General features: G+C 34.7%; 1 protein-coding gene across 1 annotated transcript; it reads left to right on the plus strand.

Annotated features, from left to right (window-relative positions):
- The first annotated feature begins 7,841 nt into the window (after positions 1 to 7,841).
- Positions 7,842 to 11,213, plus strand: LOC107858950 (cathepsin B-like protease 2). Its single transcript, XM_016703777.2, has 11 exons — positions 7,842 to 8,042; positions 9,017 to 9,070; positions 9,175 to 9,255; positions 9,335 to 9,491; positions 9,579 to 9,583; positions 9,693 to 9,767; positions 9,854 to 9,979; positions 10,063 to 10,281; positions 10,439 to 10,552; positions 10,630 to 10,665; positions 10,911 to 11,213. The coding sequence occupies exons 1-11, from the start codon at positions 7,974 to 7,976 to the stop codon at positions 11,040 to 11,042; spliced, it is 1,068 nt and encodes a 355-aa protein (XP_016559263.1). The 5' UTR covers positions 7,842 to 7,973; the 3' UTR covers positions 11,043 to 11,213.
- The last annotated feature ends 1,468 nt before the right edge of the window (positions 11,214 to 12,681 follow it).

The raw sequence follows: 12,681 nt of genomic DNA on the forward strand, positions 1-12,681 counted from the left end.
AAGAACTAATTAATAATAATAATCTAAAAAGTCATAACTTATCACAATATTTCTTAATTTAATTAATTCATTACTTTTCACATTAATAAAAAATATAATTAATATATAAAGGTGAACAGTTAGATTATATGTTGCAACAGATATGTTATCTGATGCAACATATTTTATATTTGTTGCAACATATAATATATCTGTTGTCACAGATGTGTTATCTGATGCAACAGATATAGAATCTGTTGCCACAACTCAATAAAAATAATTCTTCGAAAGACTAATTAATAACAATAATATGAAAAGTCATGACTTATATCACAATATTTATTTTCTTAATTTAATCAAAAATTTAATTAATGTATGGAGGTGAATAGTGGGATCTTTTTGCCTCTCATTCAAATTCAATCCTCTATAAATAGGTTTGTCCTTACTCAATCGTTCATTCAAATACACACTCTATTTATTTATTGCATCTCGTCTTTCATATTACACTCTAGAAGATAAGATTATGGCTGACCCAGTATGGGACGTTGCTTTTCTGCAAGACGCCGTGAATGAACTTTGGAATCAACTTCGTGATCTGCAATGGGAATTGGGAGGAGTTAGATCAACAATGCTCCGCGAGATACGCAGGCTGAGGAGGGCCTTGCTACTTCCGATTGAAGATTGGCCAGCTGACAATGATGCTGGTAATAATAATAATAATAATAATTAGACTATTATTTTTCTTTTAGCCTATTATATGTATTTTTATTTATTTAATAAATAAATTATGTTTGATCTTTGACGTTTTAATTCATATTTAATTTTCATTCTGTCTATTATCTTCTCAACAAATATTTTGATGATTCGACATAAAAAGAAATAATTTAGAATCCAGTAGCAATAGCAAGATTTATCTGTTGGGTTTGTGGCAGGGGTTGATTTGTGTTGTTTTAAACAGATTAATCATTTGTTGCAACAGATAATTAGTCTGGTGCAACAGATAAACATCTTGATACAACAGATAATATGTTTGATGCAACAGATAATACGATGATGCAACAGATAAATAGTCTAATGCAACAGATTACTCATCTAATACACCAGATGATTGATCTGTTTAAATTGTAGGCACTTGTGCTGGATTCATAATTGGGGTTCTATCCATTATTGGAAACACAGAAGTGTACCCAGATAACAAATACGAATAAAAATCATAATTTTACTTACCAAAGTAACCCATGAAGTAATGCCAAAGTGGAAAGTGATGTAGTAAATAAAATTTGACCTAAGAAATTGGTTAGATCACAGCAGTAGTGTTGTACCAACAACAACAACAACAATAAATGGTCGACAAGAAGAAGATGAAGCAGAATATGATGAATAAAGCAGCAGAAACAGAAACAATTAACAACAAAAATCGTTAAGAGAGAGAAAACAATAATGGATGAGAAGAGAGAGAAAGACATCTTTTTTTCCCTCTGTTTTCTGTTATTTTAGGTATACATTGGGATCAAAGTGTAAATTTAAAAACTTGTGGGTTATTTTAAAACTTCTCCAATTTTCTTAATACATAATAAAGTAATTGTCACCTCCAACTAATAATTAAGACTTGTGTCACTTACACCTCATTTTGAAACTCTTTTGTCACCTATGGCCCAAACTCCAGGTTTCTATGTATATGTTGGCCTTTGTTATTTATATAAATCGAAAGAAAGAGTAAAGTAATTAAGAAAATGGAAAAGAATGTAAATAATTCTAATAAAATTAAGATTTATGTTATTTTTACTTAAATTAAATTAAATATGTATCTGTTCAACGATTAACTGAAGCGAAGAAACCTTCGACTTCTATTATGGGCAATGTCCAGTGGGTTGCATATGTAAGGTCCGTATATCACACCCATAAGATATTTTCCTCAAGTAATAGTTGTGTGGACCAAAAATGAGGGAGCTACGAATCATGAAAATTCTCCTACCTATATAGGAAGATTTTTTTAATACGCCTACAGTGGCGGACCCAAGATTTGAGGAGTGTCGGTGCTTACTATAGAAAAAATGAAAAATCACCTCAACTAGATTTAAATCCGAGCACACCTACCAGTGAAGAGTCTTAAGATCAACCTAAATACCAGTACACCTAATAAACTTCTTGTTTAGTGGATGCTTTTAAATAATTTATACTCATTTTCATATATTTTTATGTAATTATACCTATTCCGCGTCAAGTTTAGTGGATGTCGGAGCACCTAAAATTTATTTGTAGGCCCGCCTCTGTACACCTATATATAATTTAATAAATTTTCTCTCTTCTTTATATAAATAATATAAATGTAAAGATACTATCTTTTGAGTGTGAAGGATTATTCTAAATATAACTGATAAAGTTGTTGTCATACAACAACAACATACCCAATGTATTCCCACCTAGTGGGATTTGGGGAGGATAAGCTTTTACCATGGAAGTGTGAAGCTCGAGCTCAGTCAAAGTAACAGAAGAGAGAGATAGGAAAGTTTTTTTATTTCATTAATAACCGCTTCTACAAATGTACAGTTGAGTGTGTGTATATATCTCCCACTATTCTAACTTATAAAATTAGTAATCAATGATAGCTAACTGACAGCTGTCCATTACATGTGACACTCATGTGATTCCCTCAATACTCCCCCTCAAACTGTGCAATAGAAAAAGATTGAACATTTCCAGTTTGCTTAACAAGAACTTATGTTGTGCTTTACCTAAGCTCTTTGTTAGGATGTCTGCTAGCTGTAATATTATAGATATATGTTCAGTGTGAACTAAACCTTCTTGAATTCTCTTCCTGACAAAATGACAATCGGTTTCTATGTGTTTGGTTCTTTCATAGTATATTGGGTTTGTAGCTATTTAGAGTGCCGCTTTACAATCACAATGTAGTTTTACTGGCAGCTCTACTTCTGTTCCTAATTCTTTGAATAATCCAATTAACCATACTATTTCTACTACTGCATTAGCCATGCTTCTATATTTAGCTTCAGCTGAACTCCTAGATATCGTGCTTTGCTTCTTGGACGTCTAAGAAAGAAGTGATTCACCTAGTTTTACTAGAAATACACTTACTGATCTTCTACTCATAGGGCAGGCTCCCCAATATGCATCACAGTAAACTGAGAGATGTGTTGAAGTCGTTAATGACAACATAATGCCTAGGCCTGGTGAGGTCTTCAAGTACCTGACCACCCTTAAGGCTGCTTCCATGTATGGCTTCTTTTGATTATGCATGAATTGACTTAAATTTTGAACAGCAAAGCTGATATCAGGTCTGGTCATTGTCAAATATAATAACTTCCCTACTAGCTTCTGATAACTTCTGGGATCTGTAAGTAATTCATCCCGAGAAGTAATCTTACTATTATGATCAAATTCTATACTAGTCAACCTCTGATTCTATTCCAAAGGTGTGTTAGCAGGTTTTGAACCAGTAAGTCCCACATCAGCAATCAGGTCTAGTGCAAATTTCCTCTGACAAACCAAGATCCCTTGCTTGCTTCTAGCAATTTCAAGGCCAAGGAAGTACTTCATCTCCCTCAAGTCCTTGATCTTGAAATGGAGTTGAAGCATATACTTAGCTTCTTTAATAAGAGAAAAAAAGAACTAGTAATAACGAGGTCACCAACATAAACCAAAATAAGAACCAAATTATTACCAGACTTCCTTAACAAACAGAGAATAATCATGGTGACTTTGAACAAAATTGGAAGAGATAAGAGCCTCACAGAGCTTTAAATTCCATTTTCTTGAGGCTTGCTTCAAGCCATAAAGAGATTTTTTGAGTTTACACACTAAGGAATGCTCCCGCTTGGTGAAAAGACCAGGGGGTGGAGACATGTAAACATCTTCGACTAAGTCCTCTTGAAGAAAAGCATTGAAGATATCCATTTGGTGCAACTTCCAGGTTTTCATAGCTGCAATAGACAGAACATCCCTTACGGTTTCTATCTTGACTACAGGAGAAAAGGTTTCCTAGCAGTCAAGTCTCTCCTGTTGGGTATACCTCTTTAGCCACCAACCTTGCCTTTCTATCAACCAAGCCTTAAGCATTAAACTTGGTTTTAAATACCCACTTGCAACCAATAGCCTTCTTGTCAGGTGGGAGTGGGACTAAATCCCAAGTTTGGTTGTTATTAAGTGCTTGTAGCTTCTGATTCATGGCCTCTACCCATTCAGGATGATATAAAGCTTCTTCATAAGAATCAGGTTCCTTGACAACAAAAAAATTACATAAAGTATGGTAATATGAGTCTGATAAAGCAGCATAAGACATATAGTTGGATATAGGGTAAGCAGAACTAGAAGAAGCAACTTTAGAAGAGCTATGGACAAAGTCATGTAACCACGATGGAGGCTTGGATTGCCTGGAGGACCGTCTAAAGGTGGAAACCTGCTGAGGATAATCAACTCTCTCTGTTATAGCTGCAGGAATAGGGATATCACATATATCTACTAGAGCAGGAGTCAAGCCAACATCTGGGATTATAGAGTCTTCAAAATAAGGTGAGGGTCTTGCAGAAAGAGGTGAGGGGGTATCTAAAGATGCTAAAACCTCAGTTTTCATAATAAAAGGATCAACAGTCACATCTATAGGTTGGAATGATTGAGGTCTTGAAGTCGGATGGTTGTACTTGAAGGAAAACACTTCTTCCTTGAAAGTGACATCTCTGCTGACAAAGAAAGTTTCATTAGCAATATCATACAGTTTATAACCCTTTTGTGTGGTGGAATATCCCATGTGAACAGCCTCCACAGCTTGAGCACCAAACTTATCATTCTTGTGCCTCACATTCGTAGCATAACACAAACTCCCTAGCACCTTGAGATGTTATAGATTAGGCTTTCTCCCATAAAAAACTTCAAATGAAGATTTGCCCAGTAAAGCTGTAGATGGGATCCCGTTAATCAAATATATAGCATTTTGGACACACAAACCCCAGTACTTCAAGGGAATAACTGCTTGAAACCTGATGGCCCTGGACACTTCCAAGAGTTGTCGGTGCTTTCTTTCTACCAGTCGGTGCTTTCTTTCTACCACCCCATTTTGTTGGGGTGTGTAAGCAAAGAACTCTGATGGATAATACCTAATGTTGTAAATAAATCTTTGCAAAAAAAATTGAAAAACTCTTGACCCATTGTCACTTCAAAACACCTTAACAATACTATCAAATTGAGTATGAACTAATTGCAATTTTTTTTTTAAGATAACAGGAACATCACTCTTAAATTTCTGCAAGAAGATCCAGACTAACCTACTACAATTATCAACGAGTGTAAGAAAAAATCTATTTCCATCATAGATAAGTACCTTATAAGGACCCCATACATCTTCATGAACCAGATCAAACACCTTACTTGCTCTAGTGGTTCTTTGAGGAAATGAAAGTCGGGTTTTTTTTAGCTAATGGACAAATCGGACATAGTTTGGTATTGCTCATACTATTGTGATTTATTACATGCATCTGTTGCAGCACTTTATGAGGTATGTGACCTAGCCTTTGATGCCAAAGACTATTCATATCAACTGTGCTAAGAGCTACTGAGTACTTCATTTGTTGTCGTGGATCATGATCCCAATAGTATAATGCATTCACCACCTTACTAGTCCCCTTCACCATCCCAGTGTGAAGGTTCTGCAATAAGCAATAATCAGGATAGAACTTCATGAAACATCCTAACTCTCTAGTCAATGTTGACATCGAAAGTAAATTCACTTTAAAGTCGGGAGCACACAGGACATTGGAGATTCCTCTTGTCCCAAACTACAGTTATCAATATGCAAAATTAGTATAGTACTACCATTTGGTAAATGAATACCATCATCCCATGTTGTGTTGTTCTTAGTAATGGTGGTTAACACTCGAGGATTACACACAATGTAGTTGGTTGCACCTGTATCCACGATCCAATCATCAGTATATCTACTAGCTACAAAAGCAGAAATAATACCTGCAACATTTGCTGATGGCCCAGATGTGTTGCTTTGAAAGAGCTTTTTCACTTGTGCATACTGTTCCAGTGTAAAAGTCACTGTGATCCCTGTTGATGGAAGCCCTGATGCATGGCCAATTCCACAAAACTCTACAACACCCTCCGAATGCTGGCCAAGTGGAAGATTACCACCACCACTAGTATTACTGACTCTAGGTGTAGGAAGATGTCCACCTAAACCATGTCCTGCTGTCACAACTACAACACTTTATCCTGCGAGAGAATTGTCAAAAATCTTTCCATATGTTTGTTGTGGGGAAAAAACTCCATAAGGAGATTGAGTATATTGTGGACTTCCCCTATATGAAGGAGGTTGGTACCCCCAAAATTGGGGCTGTTGAGAACCAAAAACCACATTATTCACCACAGGCTTCCTTTTGCCTTTAAATTCATCCGGATATCCAATGAGTTGATAACATTTCTCAGCTCTATGTCCTTTCATTTTGCAAAAATCGCATTACTCATCCCAGTTGCGTTTAGGCTTGGACTTTGGTTGGTAAGGATGAGGAGGGCGGGGACCTGTAGCACTCCACATCGCTGACATATCATTTGCATCTCTCAAAGGTGCTCCTGCATTGTACAAAGATCTTTGACATTCATCTTCCATGATTAGAGCATAAGCCTGATTCAGTGTGGGTTCGGTTGATTGCATAAGAATTTGCCTCCTCGATTGGGTGTGAGATTCATTCAAACCACTACGGAACTGAAGAAAGCGTTGTTGCTAAAGATGTTCGACATAATCCTTGGACTTAGGACAACCGTAATTGGGCAAAAGAGCCATTACATCAAATTCTGACCACAACTCCTTTAACTCGGTAAAATAAATAGAAACAGTATCTAAACCTTGAGTAATTGTTGTAATTTCCTTGTGTAATTGAAAAATTCGCAAGCGATTGACCTTGTCAAATCATTCTCTCAGATCCTCCCAAACTAGGTGAGCATTCGACGCATATATGATTCCACTCAGTAAGCTTGGTGATACAGTATTCATGATCCATGAGAGGACTATTGCGTTGCACGTATCCCAATGCTCCTGCAATCCCTTCTCAAATGAATCCCTTGTACACATATCCAACACAAATCCTAACTTCCTTTTCGCCTGAAGTGCGATACATATCGATCTCCTCCATAAACCATAGTTCTCAGCTCCTGTGAGTTGAACGGGAACCAAAACGGAACCTGGAGTATAGGATGGATTCACGAATAGAGGATGAGTGTTGTCAATTTTGATTTCCACCATGTTAAGATTTCACCATGGATGTGTGAAGCTCGAGCTCAGTCAAAGTAACAGAAGAGAGAGAGATGGGAAAGTGTTTTTATTTCATCAATAACTGCTTCTACAAATGTACAGTTGAGTGTGTGTATATATAAAGCAAGCTCCCACTATTCTAACTTACAAAACTAGTAATCAATGATAGCTAACTGACAGCTGTCCATTACATGTGACACTATGTGATTCCCTTAATACCACTGTCTCAGGTGAAGTAGAGAGGCTGTTTTCGATTGACCTTCGGCTTAGAATCAATAAAATAAAATTATTGTCATATAATTAGAAAATTACAAGTCATAAAAATAACTTCTTGCAGAAATAGCCCGTGTGATCCAATCATTTCTCAACCCTCGCATAGCTAACACTTAAGTACACTAAACCGTGTTTTTTTAAAAAATATTTTTCTAATGTTATTTTCCTTAATAAAAATTCCGACTAAACCACTGTGGACCAAAAAGGGTAGGGGAGGGGGGTTGGTATTGCTTGTAAAATAGTCCAAATAGAGTACCTAACAATCCAACTTGGTCTAGACTTTTGTGAAAGGTAAACTTGATCAAATGCCTTCTTTTAATCCAAAAATATCTTATAGAACAACCAGTAGCCATCATTTTCGCCTTCATTTTTTCCTCTCTATCTTGTATATATACCCTTTGAGATTTCACCATTTCAACACCACAACTGTAAAGCTTTTAAATAAATATCTTAAATGGCCATGACCCTGAAGTCACTAGCAACTCCTTTGGTTTTGGTTGCTTTCATTATCCTCATCTTACAGGTTTGTTTCTTGATTTTTTGCAAATGTCTATAGTATTTCTTATGATCACTTGTAGGTAGTTCTTGAATGCTCGATTGATGATCTTGTTTAGTTTATATGGCTTTTGATGATTACATGGATTGCCCACTTTGGTGTTTCTTGAGAAAAGATCCTATTGTTGGGTATTTTGGACTTTATGTGCTTTAGTACAGTGTTGACTTGAAATCTTGAAAAAAAATAAAAAAATTCAGGCTAAGAGTATTAATATGTTGAAAATATGAATTGTGTAAGTGGTACATATTGATCAAAATGAAACCTTTACGGATTGTTTGATAGTTGGTTTGGAGATGAATTATGTAGGTAAATCCTGCATAATTAATACGCTACCCATTTCAAAATACTTGTTACAAATTCTGAGAATCAAACAATATGAACTTTGACCATCATCATAGATTAGTGTAAAACAAAAATATTCATGATACTAGTGCTCTTGTATAATACTATGAAAAAGTGCACGAATCATCCGGTGTTCATGCAGGCTCAGTGAGAACTGATTGCAAGACTCCGGCGTGTAATCTATAGGTCACATGAAGATAACTTCTAAGTTTGTTTGAAATAACCTTGGAAGTGAGAGCAGTTTTCTGATGTGATATTTTCTTGAAACGGGCAAGTAGGAGAAATAGTAAAAAGGGGAAAAAGGAGAATAAATAAGAGGACTATATATAAGTTCTTCTTGCTCAAATCAAAAGATAGTATATATCTATGTAAATTGTTTTAAGATTTATGATGCTTTTATAACATATTCTCATTAACCTTCCAGATTAGAAGTACTTTTAAGGTTGGTACTAAAAATCATGAAAGTTCTCCATACTGATTAAAAAAATGAACCTGGAGTTGCAAGCCTATTCTCAAAAAGTTTCTCTTTTTATGTTGTTCATTTATGAATACATTCGCTATTATCGATCGTTTGTTCTTATGGAGATTAAAGTGTGCAGGTTGTTGCAGAGCAGCCAATATCTGAAGCTAAAGGTGAATCTGCAATCCTTCAGGTATATTCTTCTGTCCATGATTCAAGAAGATGTTACTTGTTATAGCTTATAGCCCTTGTTCTTTCAGTTTTAAAACTAAGAGAGACATTTGGATGATCATGTAGGAATCAATCATCAAAGAGGTTAATGAAAATCCCAAAGCTGGATGGAAAGCTGCATTCAATCCTCGGTTCTCAAATTTCACAGTAAGATCTTTATTTATTTCTAAACTATAGCAGTTGTTTTAGACAGATATTTCATCATTCCTGGTTTCTGTTTTCGCAGGTTTCCCAATTGAAGCGCCTACTCGGAGTTAAGCCCCCAAGAGAAGGTGATTTGGAGGGAATTCCTGTTCTAACTCATCCAAAGTTCAAGGAGTTGCCAAAAGAGTTTGATGCACGAAAGGCTTGGCCTCAATGCCGCACAATTGGAAGAATTCTTGGTCAGTTCCTGCATCTTATCGTTTGGTCCTTCAATGATATATTCTGAATTAGAAGAATGCTGATGTTTTCCATATTTTACATTGCAGATCAGGTGACGGCTCTTGCTTGCTAACTAATCTCTCTCTTTTCCTTCGTCCTCTTAAAAATAATGCTAGATGTCCTTTCCAGGTTCTTTACTGGTCTTATCCTATATATTTCAGGGACATTGCGGTTCTTGTTGGGCTTTTGGTGCTGTTGAATCACTTTCTGATCGTTTCTGTATTCACTATGGCTTGGTAAATATTCATGTTAATCAAAGAAACACTTGCAAGGTTTCATTTCAACAATGATCATTGACGATTGCTTTTAATTTGTGATGTAGAATATATCTCTATCTGTAAATGATGTATTAGCGTGTTGTGGCTTTTTATGTGGGGAAGGCTGCAATGGCGGATATCCCATAAGTGCATGGCAATACTTTGTCCGCAAGGGTGTGGTCACAGAAAAGGTAAATTATTTTCTTCTCGACTTATTGTCACCTCAGAAAGATATGTTCAACGATGCATAAGTTGATAAAGCTTGTGCTTGCAGTGTGATCCTTACTTCGATAATATTGGATGTTCCCACCCTGGTTGTGAACCGATATATCCCACCCCACAGTGCAGTAGGAAGTGTGTTGAAGAGAATCTACTCTGGAGTGAGTCCAAGCATTTCGGTGTCAATGCATACATTATCAGCTCCGATCCATACAGTATCATGACAGAAGTTTACAAGAATGGACCAGTTGAGGTTACTTTCTATGTTTATGAGGTGAGAAGGATAATTATCTATATATTCTGTGAACGTTGTGTGGGATTTTGCTGGCAATATTCTTTTAAAGTACAATGTTTGATTGCTTAGCACAAAACAATAAGTTACCTGGTGATGTAAGGGTCGATCTATTTGTTGAAATTTTTGTCGATCACAGGATTTTTCTCACTACAAGTCCGGAGTTTACAAGCACGTAACAGGGAAGTATATCGGAGGCCATGCTGCTAAGCTCATCGGATGGGGAACTAGTGAGGAGGGAGAGGACTATTGGGTATGTTGTGACTATTAGCATCTTATTATGATTATGATTAAATGTTAACTCATAATCATCTTTTTTCCTTTCTGCAGCTTGTTGTGAATTCATGGAACACAGACTGGGGTGATGTATGTCCTTATTGAGTTATTCCTTATATACTTTCACCAGTTTATGTGGTTGATTTCTCATATGGTCACTCAACTATAATACTTACTATCGCAGAAAGTCGCCTTTATTCTTGATCCCAATTTTCTTCAACAAAGAAAGTGACTTTATGGGATAACAACTATGAGAATCAACTCCCAATTTACATGAGCAAAAGAGTTAATTAATACATAAGTTTTTTGTCTTAGTGTGTGTATGTGTATGGCAGGATGGGTACTTCAAGATCAGAAGAGGAACAAATGAGTGTGAGATTGAGTCTATAGTAGCTGCAGGATTGCCTTCAGCAAGAAATCTTAATGTGGAACTTGATGATGATGCTTCCCTTAGTGCCTCAATATAATATTAGCTAAGTCTATGGGATTGGGGAACCAAAACTTCTTGAATCACATCTTCTTCTTGTGGATTTAATTAGCTGTACATTTCAAAATTTGCATTATATGGATTATATATATACCTGTATAACTGTCTCTCTATTTACATCTAATTAGAAAGATTACTACTTATAACAGTATAAGTAAGGTTTTATAGAAAAAGTTTAAAGTTTTTGTTGTTAGTGTTTTGGTAAATTAGACATGAAGTGCTCATGTTTTGTAAACGTAAAAGAGTTATTTATGCTCACCATAATATAAAATTATTGGATGCACGAATAAAATCTCGATAATCGGTAGCTGCATGTAGGAAAAGAGAAATAGAAATAGACATTTTCCCTTAAAATAGCTAGGAAATGTATATATTTTTGTATATTAATGCATAATATATGCAAAACCACATTTTTAAAAAAATATAAAATAATTTATCTTTTTATATATTAGTCTAGCAAATAAAATTATATTTGACCGGTCGGTTAGATGTTTAACTTGCCCTTAGAAAAACTTCTAAAAAAATGACATGGTATGACTGTTACAAATTTTTTGAATAAATAGCATAAATACCAACCTTTTAAAAGTAATTACACTCTCTTCCACTTTTTTTAATTACTTTATTCTCTCTCTATTAATATACATAACATAATCCACATATATATAACATTCTGTGTATATGTTGGAATTTTTGTAATATATTTAAGAAGTTGAGATTTTTTGTAATATTGGAAACATAAATTATGTATTTGTGTAATTTTTAGAAATTTAAATGGCTCAACTTTGAACTATATATCTAGATACATTTTAGGCACAAAAAATGACAACATATACCCAAACACACTCTCTCTCTCTCCTCTCTCTCCAACGCCTATTAAGAAAAATGCAAATAATGTGTATATATAGTATAAATATAAATTTGAAGTGTGTCTTATTTTATATACAATGCGTATCTTGATTTATTCATTTTTAATTTTTATATATTTGATAATATAATTCATCATGACAAAATGACTTAAAGAAGGTAATCTTTATAATTATTTAATATTTGATGTATAATCATTGTATAATTAATGAATAACTGTATTTTCTCATTATATAATGTTTATACAAGCGGTATATACAAATTATAATTATAAAGGATAAACACTGAATTGTAATATTTTATCATGTAAAAAAATTATTTCTTCATGGATACAAAGAGTTCATACTTTGATATGTCCACACTATTTCATGGCTATTTTTCGTAATTTTATTTTTGTAGCTACTAAAAATTATATACACACTTTGGGTTTGGGTTTGACTATATTTTTATTTGAAGAAAGGACAAAAATGTCACTTTGTCCGAAATTATTTCTATCGAAATATATACCACACAATGAATTTTAAAAATTGACATGTAGATCATATCAGTTATCTACGTGAAACTTAATTTAAAAGGGAGAGTATTGGTGGCCAAACAAAATCACATATTAGTTATTGAAAACATTGAGAAACTGCATATGGGGTATTCCCTTCGTCTCATTTTATGTGACCTTCTTTTCTTTTTAGTCTGTCTCACAAAGATGTTGCTTTACTATAATTAGAAAAAAAAAATTACCTTTAAAATTCCTCTTTTAT

Source organism: Capsicum annuum, chromosome 2, assembly GCF_002878395.1.
Source record: "Capsicum annuum cultivar UCD-10X-F1 chromosome 2, UCD10Xv1.1, whole genome shotgun sequence".
In the NCBI taxonomy this organism is placed as follows: Eukaryota; Viridiplantae; Streptophyta; class Magnoliopsida; order Solanales; family Solanaceae; genus Capsicum; species Capsicum annuum.